The following is a 16,622-nucleotide window of genomic DNA, read 5'->3' as shown; positions in this document are numbered from 1 at the left end:
TATATTTCTATATATTTCTTGGCTCCTTAGGGCTCTTTTAAAAATTATTAGAACCAGAAAAGAAATAGTCATTTTCAGAGGTTCTCAGAATTTACATACATGAGGGCTTTTTTGGTTTTGTTTGTTTGTTTGTTTGGGTACCAGGGATTGAACTCAGGACCTTGCGCTTGCGAGGCAGGCTTCGGAACCACTGAGCTAAATCCCCAGCCCCATACATGAGTTTTAAAGAGTGAACAGAAAGTGACAGCGCTTGAGGTAAATAGAATCAGGATTGGGGAGGGGAGTGCCACTGATTTGCGTTGGGAAGGGAGGACATAGAGGGAATGACACACAACAAACAGGTCACCATCCAAGATTCCAAGATGGAACCTGGCTGCTCTAGGTCTTGATGAGATGGAAGCTGGTCCTTGGATGGGAGGGGAAGGCTACTCAAAGATGGGCATGAATGAAAGTGAAGAGTGTGAGTGTGGCAGGGTGGGCTGGGGGTAAGGAAAGTAAGAACAGAAGAGCATGTTAAGACCACTTCATGGAAGGTCCTCAGTGTCAGACTTGGAAGTTTGCTCTTAGGCATTGGGGTCCTATTGAATGTCCATGAGCCAGAGAGAGGCCTACAGGAGATATTTCAGAAGTAAGACTTAATGGGAGTTTGAGAGTAGGCAGGAATAGAGATAGAGGGAACTGCTTCTAGCCTAAAGCAGTTTTTTGTATATGGTAAAGGATCTTTATGGCGATAAATCTCATTACCTGGTCTCCAGGTCTGTTTCAGTGCTTGGGGTGATATTTTGAGGTCATTGTCCTTGAGATGAAGGAAAGTGGAACTAAAGTATGTGGGCATTGGTAGCTTAGTAGAAAAAGCACTAGGACTGTAAATTTAGAGAGCTGGCTGGGAGTCACCCTGAAAGTCTCCCTGTGCTGAGCCCCTGAAATTGCATACAAAATGGCTCCATAGCCTTCATCAGTTTCTCTTGCTCCACAGGATGCCCTCTGCTGGAATTGTGCTTTTTCCTGGATTTTCTATGCGTTTTATGTCTCTGATCCATAGCATTAATCATTAATGTCTTTGGTTAACTTATAGCTGCCTATTTTCAAATCCATTTTTAGACCTTCCTTCACCATCTGACTCTCCTTAACCCTCTAATCTTTTAAAAGTTTAGAGAAATAAATGGTAATTACTGTTTTCCAAAATACAAAACTTTGGTCAGAAACCAGGGTCTTTGTGTATGTTGCCCTTTGGAGCCACCTGGTGGCTACACATTTCCTATGCAGTTTATCTTCATCTACTGTAGTGAAGACCACAGTGTCTCTAGTCTGGGATGGTTTTCAGTCTTTTCTGTCCTTAATCTCTGGCTCAGTACTAGAGGACCATATTCCTGCCACATGGTCTTTAAGCTCATGGTTCAATATAGGCATGCTTGGGAACATACACCCTCCCAGAACTTTTTTTTTTTTTTTTTTTTTTTGTACCAGGGATTGAATTTAGGACCTTAAGCTTTTGAGGCAGGCATAGTGCCACTGAGCTAAATCCCTGGCCTCCAGAACATCTTATTATAGTGTCTGCTAAGTCTTCTTTCTTGGTCAAGTTCATTAATCCTTTCGTTTCTTCTGTTAGCATATGTTGAATGCCTTCTGTGGGCAAGGCCTTCAGAGGTGAATTAGGACCTGGCCTATTCCTTTGAGGAGCTTACAGTTTAGTTGGTTAAAGACAAGTAACCAAGCTATTATAGTCAGTGAGACAAAAGTTATCATAGGTATGCAAAGTTAATTTTTTTTTTTAATGGTGCCAAAAAGTTTATTTTAAAAGTCCAAGATAAACAAGTATGGGAGAAACTAGTTCTGCAGGGTGAACTTGGGCTGAACACAGAGAAAAAGGAGTAAAAGCAAAAATAAAAGTATGCGCCACATTCAGACACAACTTGGGCTGCCATGCAAACACACACATGATAGCGGCTTTCCATGATGGCCACTCTTATGTAGTCCACATCGTCATGGGTGCTTGTGAGAAGTCCTACATATGGGGTCCTCAAATTGCCCTGGGATGTAATTGACAGGTCTCACTCATTTCCCTAGGCAGCTTTTCCACATCCTATCTCCTATCTCATTTCCCCCAAGAGACAAAAGTCCTTATAGGATGCTGAGAAAGTGGAAGTCTCTATCTTCTATAGCTTCTTTAAGGTGGAAGGGATTGTAGACTCCACCTATTAGGGATTATGTACTCTCCAACTACCTTGGGATCTTGTGGCTTGTGACTGGGTTGAGGGAAGAAAAACCTGTCAGAAAATGAGAAAAGAGTTAGTGACCCTCAAGCTGCCTGTTTGATGGGAGAAAAAGCTTTACTGTTAGTCCACATGTGAGGAGCACGTCAGACTTCCATGCTTCCTGTAGAGAAGAATGTGTGTTAGAGAGGTATGTCTGGTAAATTATCAAGAATCTAAGACCCTTGGCCGAAGCAAAGTCTTATTAATCTGTAGCAGTGCTGGAGCTTAGATTTTTGAAGAGAAGTTTCAAGTCTTCCAGAGGCTCACAGCAGTAACTTTTTTTCTTTTGGGTGATCTTATTCTTTAGACAGTTCAGGTGAGACCACCGTTATTCTAGAAAGATGAATCCAGTTATCTGTCTCTGCCACCTTTACTGCAGTGGGTGTTACAAGGATCACTGAAAAGGGACTTTTCCATTTTGGCTTTACCTGGTCCTCTGGTGTTCCCTCTCTGCAAGATTTTACAAGCACTTGCCCTCCAGTGTAGATACTAGGTGGGGCCCTAGGCCAGGAGCTGGCAGGACTGTTTGTGTACATTTGGGTAGCTTGTTGTTCTTGCCCCAGATTGATGAGATATTGTAAGAATCTCATAATCTCTGGGTCTACCATCATATCAGAGGATAGAAATGGCCTTCCATATAACTTCTCAAATGGGCTCAAACTTAGCCCAATTTGGGGCATGTTACAAAGCCTCATGAGTGCTATTGGTAGCAATCAGAGCCAGGACTCAGATGTCTCTTGGCAAAGTTTTGCCACAGCTCACTTAGGGGTCTGGTTGGCTCTCTCTACCTTTCCAGAAGATTGAGGCCACCAACTGGAATGAAGGTCGCACTTTATTCCTAAAGTCTTTGTCACTCCCTGAGGTACTTGGGAGGTAAAAGAAGGTCCATTGTTACTCTAGAGAGACTGGGGTAGTCCAAATCCAGGAAAGATTTCTTTTTTTTTTTTTTAATAAATTTTGTTTTATTCCCCCCCCCATTAAGTTTATTGGTACATTTTCGGTATAAAATACAGTTACATTCATCATTGGGATATTGCACCATTACGTGAGTATCTTGATTCTTATTTTTTTTCCCTTCCTCTGCCCTCCCTTCACCCTGTCCACCCTTCCTTACTTGCAAAGACTTTGTTTCCATTTTTTTCCTTTTCTCATATTTTTTCTTTTCCCTTTTTTCCTTTCCCCTACCCCTCCCACCCCCCACCCCCCTCCTTTAGACCCCTTTCTCCCGCTACACAATATCAACCATACATTTTTTAAATTACAGTATCAAGATCTAGGAGACATTACCACAGATTTTACAGAATTTAAAAGGCTATAGAAAGCATATTTCAAAAATCTGTTTTGAAATAAATTTGACAACTTCTAAGAAGTACCTTGGAAGATAAATTAATGAAACTAACTCTGGAGGAAATACAAAACCCGAATAGCACCTATTAAAGAAAGTACATTCCTAGCTTGAAAAGCTCATATACATTTCAACTGATAAACCATATCAAACAATTAAAGCAGAAAAAAGAAGGAACACTTCACCCCTCATTTTAGGAACTCAACATTGCGCCAATCCTAAAACGGGACAAAGACAACAGAAGAAAAAAGTATGGACATAGATAGAAATTTGTTTAACAAAACAGTTAGAATTCAGATCTGCCAGTATGTAGAAAGTGGTTTTGTTATAGGGATGGCAGTGTTGGTTCAGCATTGGTAGATCCACCCCCAAAAGTCATTTTAACAGAGGAAAGGAAAAAGCCATATGATCCTCTCACTAGTTGGAGAAAAGTATTGGACTAAATTCCACAGCTGTTCATGGTCAAAGCTATCAGGAGACTAGAAGTAGAACAGAACCTTCTCAACAGATTAAAGACATGTACTCCATACTTCCAGTGAGAACGCCTTATATGAATGGAGAAGATACAATGCTTTCTCCTTCAGGTGGGAAACAAGGGCAGATGTGCTTACTCTTTATCTGTCCATTAAACTTTGAAACCTAGTCCCCACCAAAATAGTCTGGCAATAAAATGACACAATTAGGATAGGATTGGCAAGGTAGAAGCAAAATCTTTATATGTAGATGAAATGATCATCTACAGAGAAAATACTAAGAAATCTCTAGGAGCCCCTAGACTTGTATTTGAATTTAGCAGGATTAGAAAACACAAGGTATATATAAAAATTCAGGTCTGTGTATACTTGCTATAAATGAAGAATTGTATATTGAAATTTAAGTTGTGTAGGAGTACAAAGGACCTAGAAAAGTAAAAAGAAAAAAAACAGTGTTGGAAGAGGTTTAGTACCTAATTTTAAGACTTTTAAAGCTACAGTGATCAAGGCAGTGTTGATGTAAGGAAAGACATATAGATCATTGGAATAAAACAGACAATCTAGAAATAGAACCACACATATATAGTCCACTGAGTTATGAAAGATTATTTAACTTTAACATTTTATAGAATATAAACTCCATTCAAGAGCTGAGGAAAAGATAGTATTTTCAGCAAATGGCATGAGAACACCTGGTATCCATATATAAAAAAGTTAGCCTCAACCCTTTATTTCCATACATAAAAATAACTTGAAGGGATCTATGAACCTAAATATGAAAGCCTAAAAGTATAAAACTTTAAGAAGAAATTATAAGGGAAAATGGTCATGAATTTAGGGTAGGCAAGAACTACCTAGGATACAAAAAACATGATGTATAAAAGAAAAAAATTGATGAGATTCCATCAAAATTTAGAACTTTAAATGACATCATTAAAATGAAAAGTAGTCCTTAAACAGACCATATTTACATTGCATATAACCTATGACCAGAATATATAAAGAACTCTTACAGCTCATTAATAGACAACCCAATTGAAAAGTAGACATAAGATGATAAACAGCCAATACAGCACAGGGAAAGGTGTGCAACTCTAGAATCAGAAAAATATTAATTAGTACAATAACAAGATTGAATTATACACTCATTAGGGAAATGAAGTTAAAAGTTTTAAAAGCCTTGTCATGACTTTTTGTTGGATTCTCCCCCTTTGCATTTATTTTGTCACACCCAATGGATTCATTTTGCTGGGCTTCCAGGGGTTGTGATCCTCATTGTCTTTTCCTAGGATATGGTCTAAAATTTTTTGGAGTGCCAGTTTGGTATTCATGAAGTTTCTGAGGTGCTCTTTATCATGAAAGTATCTTATTTCTCCATCAATTTTGGAAGATAGTTTTGCAGGGTACATCAGTCTGGGTTGGAGGCTGTTTTCCTTTAGAGCTTGAAATACATCACTCCAAGCTCTTCTTGCCTTGAGGGTTTGCATTGAGAAGTCTGCTGTGATTCTGATGGGCTTTCTCCTTTGTATGTGATTTGTTTCTTTTCTCTCACTGCTTGTAGAATTTTATTCTTCTGTTGGATTTCTGGAATCCTAACTATTATATGCCTATGTGTAGATTTTTTTTGATGAAGGCTAGCTGGAGTCCTATATGCCTCACTTATCTGTATGTCAAGTTCTTTTCCCTGCCTTGGGAAGTTTCCTGCCATCACTTCTGTGAAGAGTTTTTTTATGTCATCTGCACTCTCTCCTCTTTCTTCATTGACTGATCAGTCTTATGTTATTCTTTGCATCGTCTAGCAGCTGCTGGATTGATTTCTCGTGTTCCCTTACAATTTTAAAGCATTTTTTCTTTTCCTGGTCACTAATTGCAATCTTATCTTCTATATCTGAAATTCTACCCTCACATTGGTTCATTCTGCTGCGCACACTTTTGATGGAGTTTTTAATCTCCTGGAAATCTGTTTGCATCTGTTTTATGGATTCTATTTGTTTCCTATGTTGGGATTCCATCATGTTCCTCAGGTCCTCTATTTGATTAATCATGTCTTGCACCATGAGCACAATCTTTGCTGTTACTTGAGAAATTATTTCTGATTTTATTTTTCCCAGATCCTCTTTTGTTGCCAGTTCAGAGAGTCCAGGTGGTTGAGTATCAGATTGTTCCATCTCGTTTCCCTTTGGGGTTGCTGTAGGTGATCCAGAAGTCTGTGTTTGAGGCTTGTTTACATGTCTTCTCATTTCCACGGGGCGGAGTGGGTGCTTCTGGCACCCATGCGGCTCACCTTCTCTGCCCTGGGAGCTTGGGATGGAGGCAGGGGAGCTTCCTTCCGGGTGCTGGGACCGGCTCAGCTTCTCTGCCCTAGGAGCTTGGGATGGCGGTGGGGGAGCTTCCTTGCGGGTTCTGGGACTGGCTCAGCTTCTCTGCCCTAGGAGCTTGGGATGGCAGCAGGGTAGCTTCCTTCCGGGTTCTGGGACCGGCTCAGCTTCTCTGCCCTAGGAGCTTGGGATGGAGGTGGGGGATCTTCCTTCCGGGTTCTGGGACCGGCTCAGCTTCTCTGCCCTAGGAGCTTGGGATGGTGGTGGGGGAGCTTCCTTCCAGATTCTGGGACCAGCTCAGCTTCTCTACCCTAGGAGCTTGGGATGGTGGTGGGGGAGCTTCCTTCCGGGTTCTGGGACCAGCTCAGCTTCTCTGCCCTACAAGCTTGGGATGGTGGTGGGGGAGCTTCCTTCTGGGTTCTGGGACCGGCTCAGCTTCTCTGTCCTAGGAGCTTGGGATGGCGGCAGGGGAGCTTCCTTCCGGGTTCTGGGACCTTCCTTCCTTTCTCCCTCCCTTCTCCCTTGTTCTCCTTCCCATTTGAACACTTTCTTCCAGTTCCCAACATCCATTATACATTTCAGCCCTTGGGCCGGGGATGTAGCTCAATGGTTCCGCCGCCTGCCTCGCAAGCACAAGGACCCAAGTTCGATCCCCGGTACTAAAAACAAAAAGCAAAACATTTCAGCCCTTATTTCCACTTTGGGCCCCTCATACTAGAGAAACAATGTGGTATTTAAATGTATATGTCTTATTTATTTTACTTAGAGTATTGTCTCAAGATCCATCCGTCTATAAATGTTTGAAGTTCATCCTTCTTTATGGTAGAGTAATACTCATTGTATAAAAAAACCGCATCTTAGTCCACTCTTCTGTTGATGGGCGTTTGGGCTGTTTCCAAGATTTAACTGTTATACACTGTGCTGCTATAAACGTGGCTATGCATATATCACTGTGGCATGATGCTTTTAATTCTTTCAGGAAGATAACAAGAAGGGGAATAGCTGGATCAAATGAGACCTCTAGTTTTAGTTTCTTGAGAAATCTCCACACTGATTTCCACAGTGGTTGCACCAGTCTGCACTCCCACTTACAGTGGAGAAGCGTTCCTTTTTCCCCACAGCCCCTCTAGCATTTGTTATTGGTTGATTTCTTGATAGCAGTCATCCTTTCTGAAGTGAGATGGAATCTCAGCATTGTTTTAATTTGCATTTCACAAATGACCAGTAACGTTGAATCGTTTTTCATATATGTATTTGCCATTTCTACTTCTTCATCTGAGAGGTATTCATTCTTTTCAGATGCCCATTTTTACATTGAGTCTTTAAATTTGGGGGGATCTGATTTTTTTGAGTTTTTATGTATTCCAGATAATAGCTTTTTCCCCACTCTGTGGGTTGTCTCTTCACTCTTTTGGTGGTTTCTCTTGCTGTGGAAAAGATTTTCAATAAGATGAGTTCTCAGTTGTTGATTCTTCATATTTCTCTTGCAGTCTGGGTTTTGTTCATGAAGTCTTTGCCTACTCCCATGTAAGGACGATCTCTTTAGGAAGCACCTTGACTACCTCTGTAGCCTTTTCTGAACAGTTAGGAATGCTTCAATTTAGCCTGTAAAGGTGTCAATTAGGACCAACATCTGTTTAAATCCTCTACATGGTGACATATGAGTAAAGTCTAATTGCTAGTCCTCTCTAGGGTGTATCCCTCTCCTCTGTACAGGTTCTAATAAAGGAGGTGGTTTGGGCTTGCCCAGTTATTGTAGGCACAAAATGGGTAAGCTTTGCAGACCTGCTCAGTGGTTGTTGCTAGTCCTAGTCCTGTGAAAACTCAAGTGACCATTTCCAATGTAGCATCTCTTCCCATATGGAAGGGATCATGAAGTATTTTTACAGCCTTCCACTGCATCTCTTGGGGAAGGACCAGTTTGTTTCCTAAATACCACTAAAGTCCTCTTGATTCCTCCTTGTCCTAAGGCTCATTTAGCCTCCAGAGGAGTATAGACTGGTTTTATGGTTCCCCAGGAACTGGGAATAAGGCTAGAGTTTTAAGGAACTGTAGGGCTGACCGCAGCCTTCTGATTTCCCAAGGAGATTTCAGACATGTCTCTCTGGTGTCCTTTACAGTGCATGACTGAGACCTATCTAGGAAGATGGACTGCCTCTAGGAGTTGTAGACTTTCCTGTACCATTTTTGATTAGGTAATAATCTGGAGTCTCTTAGTATTATAACTCCTGGCATAGCTGAATTTACCCTACCGGGTATTCCCTTATACCATGCAGCAGGATTTACCTGCTGGCTGATTTGATCAGGGAGATCTAGTGTAGTCCCAGCAAGTAAAATCTATTTTGGCTTTAGCTGGAATTTGAGAATTGCCCCCACTTTTGTTAATAAGTCTGTTCTTAGCAAAGGAGTAGGACACCGTGGGACAGTTAGAAACTCATGGTTAAACATTTAACCTTCAAAGTGACATATCAGAGGAGGAGTAAAGGATCTTCGACTAGGATCCCTTCGACCCCAACTATGGCTAAAGACTTAAAGGAGAGTTTTCCAGAGAAGGAAATCAAAACAGAATGAGCTGCCTGTGTATCTGTAAGCAGTTGAATCAGCTCACCCATGACATCCAAGATTACCCAGGGTTCTTCAGAGGAGATGGTGATGTCCTTGGATAGGGACATTGCAGGTTCTCCTGGGTCTCTTCAGTCATCAGAGCAGGAAATGAAGGTTCTGGCTGGCCAAGCCCCTCTAGGAGCAGGGACAGTGAAACCTCCCAATGCCATGCATCAGGCATGTTAGCTGCTTCACATTTAGGACAGGGCCAAGGTGGAGGTTTGGTGGAATCCCATGCCCAGTGTCCAGGCTTCTTACATTTGAAACAGGAACCCTTTGCTTGGTTGTCCCTGGGTTTTTCCCTAGATGACCTGGGTGGGTTTAAAGCATTACCAATTGCAACAGCTGTAATCTTTGCCTTTCTCTTTTATCTTTCCTCCGGGTATCGGTTGTTGAACACAGAAAAGGCCATATCCATATCTGAGGCCCCATCTGAAGTTTTTGTTGCTTACACTGAATATCTGGGGCTGATTGACAGGTGAAATGTTCCATTAGTGCCTCTCCCTTCTGGAAGATGGGTCTACATTAGTATATTTACAGAAGGCTTCTACTAATGAGTTACAAAACAAAGCTGGATTTTCTTCTGCACCCTGTAAGACCTCACTCACTTTATCATAATTAACAAACAAAAATTTTAACGTACCTTTTATCCCCATGGTAAGAGCAGCTATCACACTAGCCATCATTTCTAGTCCATCCTGAGTATTATAGTCCCAGTTTGGCTCTGTTGAAGGGAGCATAGTTTCTCCAGGGTGGTTTCCTTCCTTTTTTTTTTTCCAAAAATAATTGTTTTTTTAAAGTAAAACATTTATTGGTACATTTTAGATCTACATAATAACATTCACCTACCTGAACATGATATATTTTGCTTCTGCTTTTTTCCCATTCCCCCTCATTTTGACTCCTCTTTTTTTGCAAAGCTGTTTTTTTTTTTTTTTTTTTTTTTTGGTACCAGAGATTGAACTCGGGACCTTGTGCTTGTGAGGCAGGTGCCGGAACCACTGAGCTAAATCCCTGGCCCTGCAAAGCTGATTTTAAATACTCCTTTTTTTTTTTGTTATTAAGAATTAGTTTCTACAAAGTAGTATATGACATGTCCAGTAAATATGAATCAGCATCTTTTGTGATCAGACCTCATGCTGGCTTTGGGAATGAAAAAGTAAGCAGAGACCTTGTCCTCACTGAAGAGAAAGAATGGTGTCTTAGCAACTGAAATGGTGAATCTTGCAGTAATCTCCCTGAGAAAGACCTGTTTTTAATGACTAATTCAGAACCTTGTTCCTGGAAGTCTGTAACTAGTATGTAAAATACCCTTGTACCTAGAAGCCAGAAAGGATTAAAGACAAAATACTTTTAAGCAATATACACTTGTTAGTATATGGAAGCTACCATTCATAGTCTTCATTGCATCACAGGCACTGTACTATGTGCTTTACTTGCAGTACCTCATTTAATCTATACAGTAGCTCTAGGAGACTAACAGTACTTTCATCCCCCATTTCATACATGAGGAAAGTGAGCCTCAGATCAAATAAATTGCTATGGGTCCCACATGTACAGCCATTAAGCGGAATCTTCACAACTGAAACCCAGGTCTGTTATGCCACTGAGTAGGAACTAACCATTGAGTCCACTACCAAGAGGCATGTGTAGCCTCATTTTACTGACAGAAACACTGAGCCCCAGAGAGAAGCACTGGCCTTAGTGACAGTGGGTTATTAGCATGCTGGTTGGGAACCTAGGTTTCCCACCCCTCAGCCATGGGCAGCTGCTACTTGCAGAGTTTCATTTTAGTCTAAAGCTGGCTCGTTCTGGGCCCAGGGATTGTTGACTGATCCATTTTCTTACCAGGAAATGAGTTCTCCACTCCCAGATGGGCTAAGTGCCACAGAGCCCCTGAGTGCAACCCAGAGGGAGATTCAGCGCCAGTCCACACTGCAGCTGCTGCGCAAAGTCCTGCAGATTCCTGAGAATGAGTCTGAACTGGCCGAAGTCTTCACCTTGATTCATGAACTCAATAGCTCTCGACTTATCCTGTCCAACGTGAGTGAGGAGACAGTCACCATTGAGCAAACCTCTTGGTCGAATTATTATGAGTCCCCATCCATGCAGTGCCTTCTCTGCAGCAGCCCATTATTCAAAGGGGGACAAAAGTAAGCACCCTTTACCCTTTTGCTCTGCTCTTAGCTCCCCCATCCACTTGACTCATGTCACTTCTCACTACCTGTGAAGATGTTATTCTTTGCTTTCCTTTGGCTTCTTTTACCTTTTCATTTACTAACAGTAAAATAATTAGTAATTATCATTTCTATTGAAAGTGCCTGCCATTTCTACTGAAGTTATTAGCAGCAGCTTAGGATGTAGATTACATCTGGACCTGCCGGCATCATGTTTGGGTTTGGGAGTTCAGTGGGATTGATTAAATAATAAATTTGAGAATTATATTAATTATAGGGCCAATTTTACAGAGTATAGATTCCAACAAAGTGGAAGTACTCACCTAAAAAAACCCTTAAAACCCAAGCTTCAGCACGTTTCTTTATTGCATTAAAGTTTTGAGAATTTTGCAACTGATCACTAAGCCCAAGACCTGCATAAAGAAATTTATTTCCCTTCTGTTTTTTGTTGGTGATGTTTTTGGTACCAGCTCTCTGGCTGGGCCCCAGGAGTGTTGGCTGCTGACAGCTAACCGGCTGCAGGTGGTGACTGCTCAGGTGAAGATGTGTCTGAACCCCCATTGTCTGGCCCTGCACAGCTTCATGGACATCTACACAGGTGGGTACCAGCCTTTGCTTCCCCTTGGCACCCCAAGGCAAGGCATGAGAACTGCCTTCATGTGTCACATCTGTGGTCCTTTGCACAATGGACCTTCTCTCCATAGGATGCCTTCCTCCTGAACACCTCAGGCCTAGGAAATGACCTTTGTCTCTCTTTAGGACCCTTTTCTTTAGGACCCTTTTCTAGCATCTTTAAAACAAAGTTAGTTATAAAATTATAGATCTTTATTGATGAAAAGCTGGGAAATGCAGACAAGTAAAAAGAGGAAACTGAAAAATAGTAATATCACTGCCACAAGATAAAACATTTAACACTGTGCCCTGTAACTTCCAGATGTGTTCATTCATCTATGTAGAATATAAGACATTATGGAAAGTTTTATAGGTTTAGAATTTTTCTTTGCACAAAAGTAAGTTGTGTTGTACACTATTTTGTAACATGCTTTTTAAAATTTAGTAGTATACCATAGGCATCTTCCTAAGCCAACAAGTAGAGAAATACATTACCAGTTTTAAAGGGATGTGTAGTACTCCATTTCATAGCCCTATTTGTAATTAAACCTGTCCACAGATTCTCAGTTATTTCTTTTGAATAAATTTTCAGAAGTAGAATTGCTGCATATTTTTGCCTTTGCTCCCCATGCATTTATTTAATACTTGCCATATACCAACTATTATGAATCTGAATTTTTTGTGTGTAGAATTGAGTGCTAAAGATTTGTTATTCTCTTTGTCTTAAGAACCTTGTAATGACTTGTTTTGAATGTTTTTAATAAGTCTTAAGTTTGAGTTTATATTATTTTACGTTCTTGCCAACTGTTAGAAACAGTACCCATTTCTCTGTATTCTTTGTAGGCAAGTACTTAGTATTATGTAGTTTTTACAATTAAAATCCATTTTAAAATTTACATATGGTAAAATTTGCATTGTTGTTGTAAAATTTTGTGAATTCTGACATATGCTCTGATTTGTGTAACTTTCACTTAGCCAATATACAGGGGAGTTTGTTACACCAAAGGATTGCCTTGTTCCTTTGTACCCAAACCTACCTCCTGACCCCTAACCTTTCGCAACCCTTTGATCTCTTCTTTATCCCTGCAGTGTTCTCATCTCCAGAATGTTACATAAATGCAGCAGTAGTTTGTAGCCTTTTGAGTCTGGCTTCTTTTAGTCAGCATAGTCCTTTGAGATTCATCCAGGTTGTATGTACTAGTGGTTTGTTCCTTTTCACTGTTGAGTATATGTGAATATACTACAGCTTATCTGTTCATCTATTAAAAAATGTTTCTGTTGCTATCAGTTTTTGTTAATTGCAAGTAGAGCTGCTGCAGACATTGGTATATGGGCTTTTGTGTAAATGTTAACTTCATTTATCTTAGGTAAATTCCTAGGAGTTAGATTGCTGGGTCATATAGTTACAAATGTTTAATTTTAAGAAACTGCCAACATTTTACCAAAAAGGCTGCACCATTTTGTATTCTCTCCAGTAGTATTATGAGTGTTTCATTTAGCTCTGCATGCCAGTACTCAGTGGTGCTATTGTTTTTTAGCTACAGTATGTTTTGTTTGTATGGTGATGCCTCATTGGAGTCATACTAATTTTTATTTCCCCAGTGATAATAATATGTGGACATCTTTATATCTTCTTTGATAAAGTGTTTTTGCACATCTTTGGTTTATTGGATTTTGCTGAGTTTTGAGAGTTCTTTATATGTTCTGGTTATAAGTCCCTCTCAAAATTTTATAATTTTAGGGTTCACATTTAGATCTATGATCCATTTTTTATTAGTGCATATTAGTAATACAGAATAATGTAATTCATTTTAGAACATTGGGGCATGCATATAAAATATATTGATTATTTTCATCCCCATTATTCTCTTCTCCCTTTCCTCCCTCCATCCCCTTCCCTAGCTCTAAAAGTTTACCTTTTAGTTTCCCACTGTGATCCATTTTTATTTTTTTGTTTGTTTGTTTGTTTTTGGTACCAGGGATCAAATTCGGGACCTTGTGTTTGTGAGGCAGGCAGCAGAACCACTGAGCTAAATCCCCGGCCCCCACTGTGATCCATTTTTAATTAACTTTTTATGAAGTATAAGTCCTGCTTGAATATAGTTTTGGTTTTTGTTTTTTGGGGTTTTTTTGAGACAGGGTCTTGTTATGTAGCTCAGACTGACCTTGAACTCACTATGTGTCCAGGCTGTCCTTGAACTTGTTGAAGTCCTCCTGCCTCAGCCTCCTGAGTGCTGGGATTATAGGCATGCACTACCACACCAAGCTTGAATATAATTTTTTAATGTCAATGTCCAGTTGTATTGCCATTTGTTGAAAGGGTAGCCCTTTCTCCATTAACATGCCTTTGCTCCTTGGTTGAAAATCAGTTGACTATATATGTGTGAGTCTATTTCTGGACACTATACTTTTCCATTGATTTATGTGTTCATCCTTTTGAACCACACTGTCTTGATTATTGTAGCTTTGTAATCAGGTAGTATGAGTCTTCCAACCTTGTTTTTTGGCTAGTTTTGGCTAGTTTCATTCGTTTGTATTTCCATACAAATTTTAGAGTCAGCTCATCAGTAGCCACAAAATTCTGCCAGAATTTTAATTGGGATTGTGTTGTATTTATAGATCAGTTTATCTGGCAAATGTGAGGTCCTGAGTTTGATCCCTGGTACCAAATATATGTGTGTGTGTGTGTGTGTGTGTGTGTGTGTGTGTGTGTGTGTGTAAATTTGGAGAAATTTGATATACTTAGTAATACTGAATTTTTCAGTGTACAAACAGGATCTTTTACTAGGTTCCCCCCCACCCTGTACCAGGGATCAAACTCAGGACCTTGTGCTTGCAAGGCAGGTGTGGTACCATTGAGCTAAATCTCTGGCCCTTACTCAGTTTTCTTTTATTTCTTTCACTGGTTTTTTGTTTGTTTGTTTGTTTGTTTGTTTGACCTTGGGAGTTTTGGTTGTTAAATATTTTTATTCTTAAGAATTTGGTCAGTTTTTATAGTTTTCAGCATGTAAGTCCTATATGTATTTTGTTAGATTTATAACTAAAGTTTTTTGTTTTCTTCGGTGCTAAAGGACATGGGTTCAGTTTCCAACTGTTCATTACTGGTATAGAGATAAGATTGAGTTTTGTTTGTTGATTTTTATCTAGTTACCTTGCTAAACTCAATTAGCTCTAGGAACTTTTTATAGATCAGTATTATTATTTTTTAAAGCTCATCAGTTCGATAAGGAAAACTAGTGTTTCGTTTATTATCTGTTGTATTTCTCTTATTACTAGGAAGAGTATATTTTTTTCATGATCTTTTGTGGATTTGGGCCCCCCCTCCATCATGAATTTCTTTTGTGAACATTTCTATTCTTTTGCATTTTTTTTGGACAGAGTTTTCTCCTGTTTATCAGTTGTCTTTTTTTTTCTGCTTATCAGTTGTCTTTTAAATTTGTATGTGGTGATTTGGGGGCCACCAGGGTTGTTTGGGCTTTTAAAAATTTTTTTGTTGTTTTAATTTTTGTGTAACCAGGGCTTTGATGTTTTGGTGTCAGCCTTTGCTATCATGCTTAGAAAGTCTTCCCCACTCTCTATACCCTTCCCTACTGAAAACATATATTCCAGAATTTGCTTTTGTACAAATTTGCATGTTATATTTTGTACAAACATAAAATCACCCTCTTTTATTTGTCTTAAATTGACTGCATTTAAATTCCTCTGGTTCTCTTATTCCAGGATTTGATGTAGGGGTGATTTTATAGACTTTGTTACGTCCCCTCCACATCCCTGGGCTAAAGGATGCTCCTGACCCTTCCCCATGGTGCAGTTGTATGAGGTGTAGAGGAAGAGTGACATCTTTGGTCCTGAGGACTGAGCTAGGGGGTAGGGAAATGTTTCTTTTTTTATTGGGGGAAAAAAACCAATGTAAAACAATGTATAGTACATATAATTTCATTATTACCTTTTTTCATTTAACAATGTGTTATGGACAACTTCATGTCAGAACAGTTAGGTTTTCTTTAATTCCTTTTTTTTAAATGCATTTTAAAAAATTTTATGAATGTACCATAGTACAGCTATTCTGTTGATGGGCGTTTAGTTTGCTTCTTATTTTTTCCCAGTGAGTATAATGCTACAGTGAGTTCCTTGTTGCCTCTTTTTTACCTGCAGGTCTCTTTAATGTGGGGAACAAGCTGCTAGTAAGCCTGGACTTGCTTTTTGCAATCCGAAACCAGATCAAGCTGGGAGAGGACCCCAGAGTATCAGTCAGTGTTGTGCTGAAGTCAGTGCAGGAGCAGACAGGTAATGGTCACTTCCTCCCTTTTTTAAGGTTGTTCTTAAATACTTGAAAATTTTCAGTGACATTTGGTTGAGAGAGTCATTTTGGAGAAGAGCCTTACTATGTTTTGTTTTGTTGTTTTGTTTCTTGAGACAAAATCTCACTGTGTAGTTTAGAAAGATCTTGAACTTAACTATGTAGTCCAGGCTGGCCTTGAACTCAAGGTGATCCTCTTACGTCGGCCTTCTGAGTGCTGGAATTACAAGTGTGCACCACAGTGCCCAGCGAGTCTGATATTTTGAAAAGGAAACATTCTTGCCTTCCTTTTACATGTTATCGAGTTCGATCCCTGGTACCAAAAAGAACAAAACATAAGTGCCATACTAACTTTGGAAAGCATAAATATTTCCAAGTATCCTGGGACTTTCAGCCAGAGGCCGCAACTGACTTTTAGAAGCATATCCTTCGGTCATAGATGGACTTGGCCTCCCAGCATTTTAGTCAGACTCATTTTGAATACACAGCTCTTAGATGTCTGCTATATTAGTCCCAAGGTTCATGCTGAGACTTCTCT

At 39.9% G+C, this 16,622-nt stretch overlaps 1 protein-coding gene across 3 annotated transcripts in view; it reads left to right on the top strand.

Annotated features, from left to right (window-relative positions):
• Positions 1-16,622, top strand: part of Hmgxb3 (HMG-box containing 3) — a 71,640-nt gene that overhangs the window by 35,363 nt on the left and 19,655 nt on the right. For all 3 annotated transcript variants that reach the window (XM_087180595.1, XM_004854411.4, XM_004854410.4), the window contains 3 exons: positions 10,847-11,148; positions 11,643-11,770; positions 15,940-16,071. In XM_087180595.1, the coding sequence (XP_087036721.1) occupies positions 10,847-11,148; positions 11,643-11,770; positions 15,940-16,071 (562 nt within the window). The remainder of the gene's footprint in view (positions 1-10,846; positions 11,149-11,642; positions 11,771-15,939; positions 16,072-16,622) is intronic.

This window comes from Heterocephalus glaber, unplaced genomic scaffold (assembly GCF_053883595.1).
Source record: "Heterocephalus glaber isolate CG9 unplaced genomic scaffold, H.glaber_assembly_v1.0 deba00001463, whole genome shotgun sequence".
Lineage (NCBI taxonomy): Eukaryota > Metazoa > Chordata > Mammalia > Rodentia > Bathyergidae > Heterocephalus > Heterocephalus glaber.
This window is presented reverse-complemented; position numbering and strand designations above follow the sequence as displayed.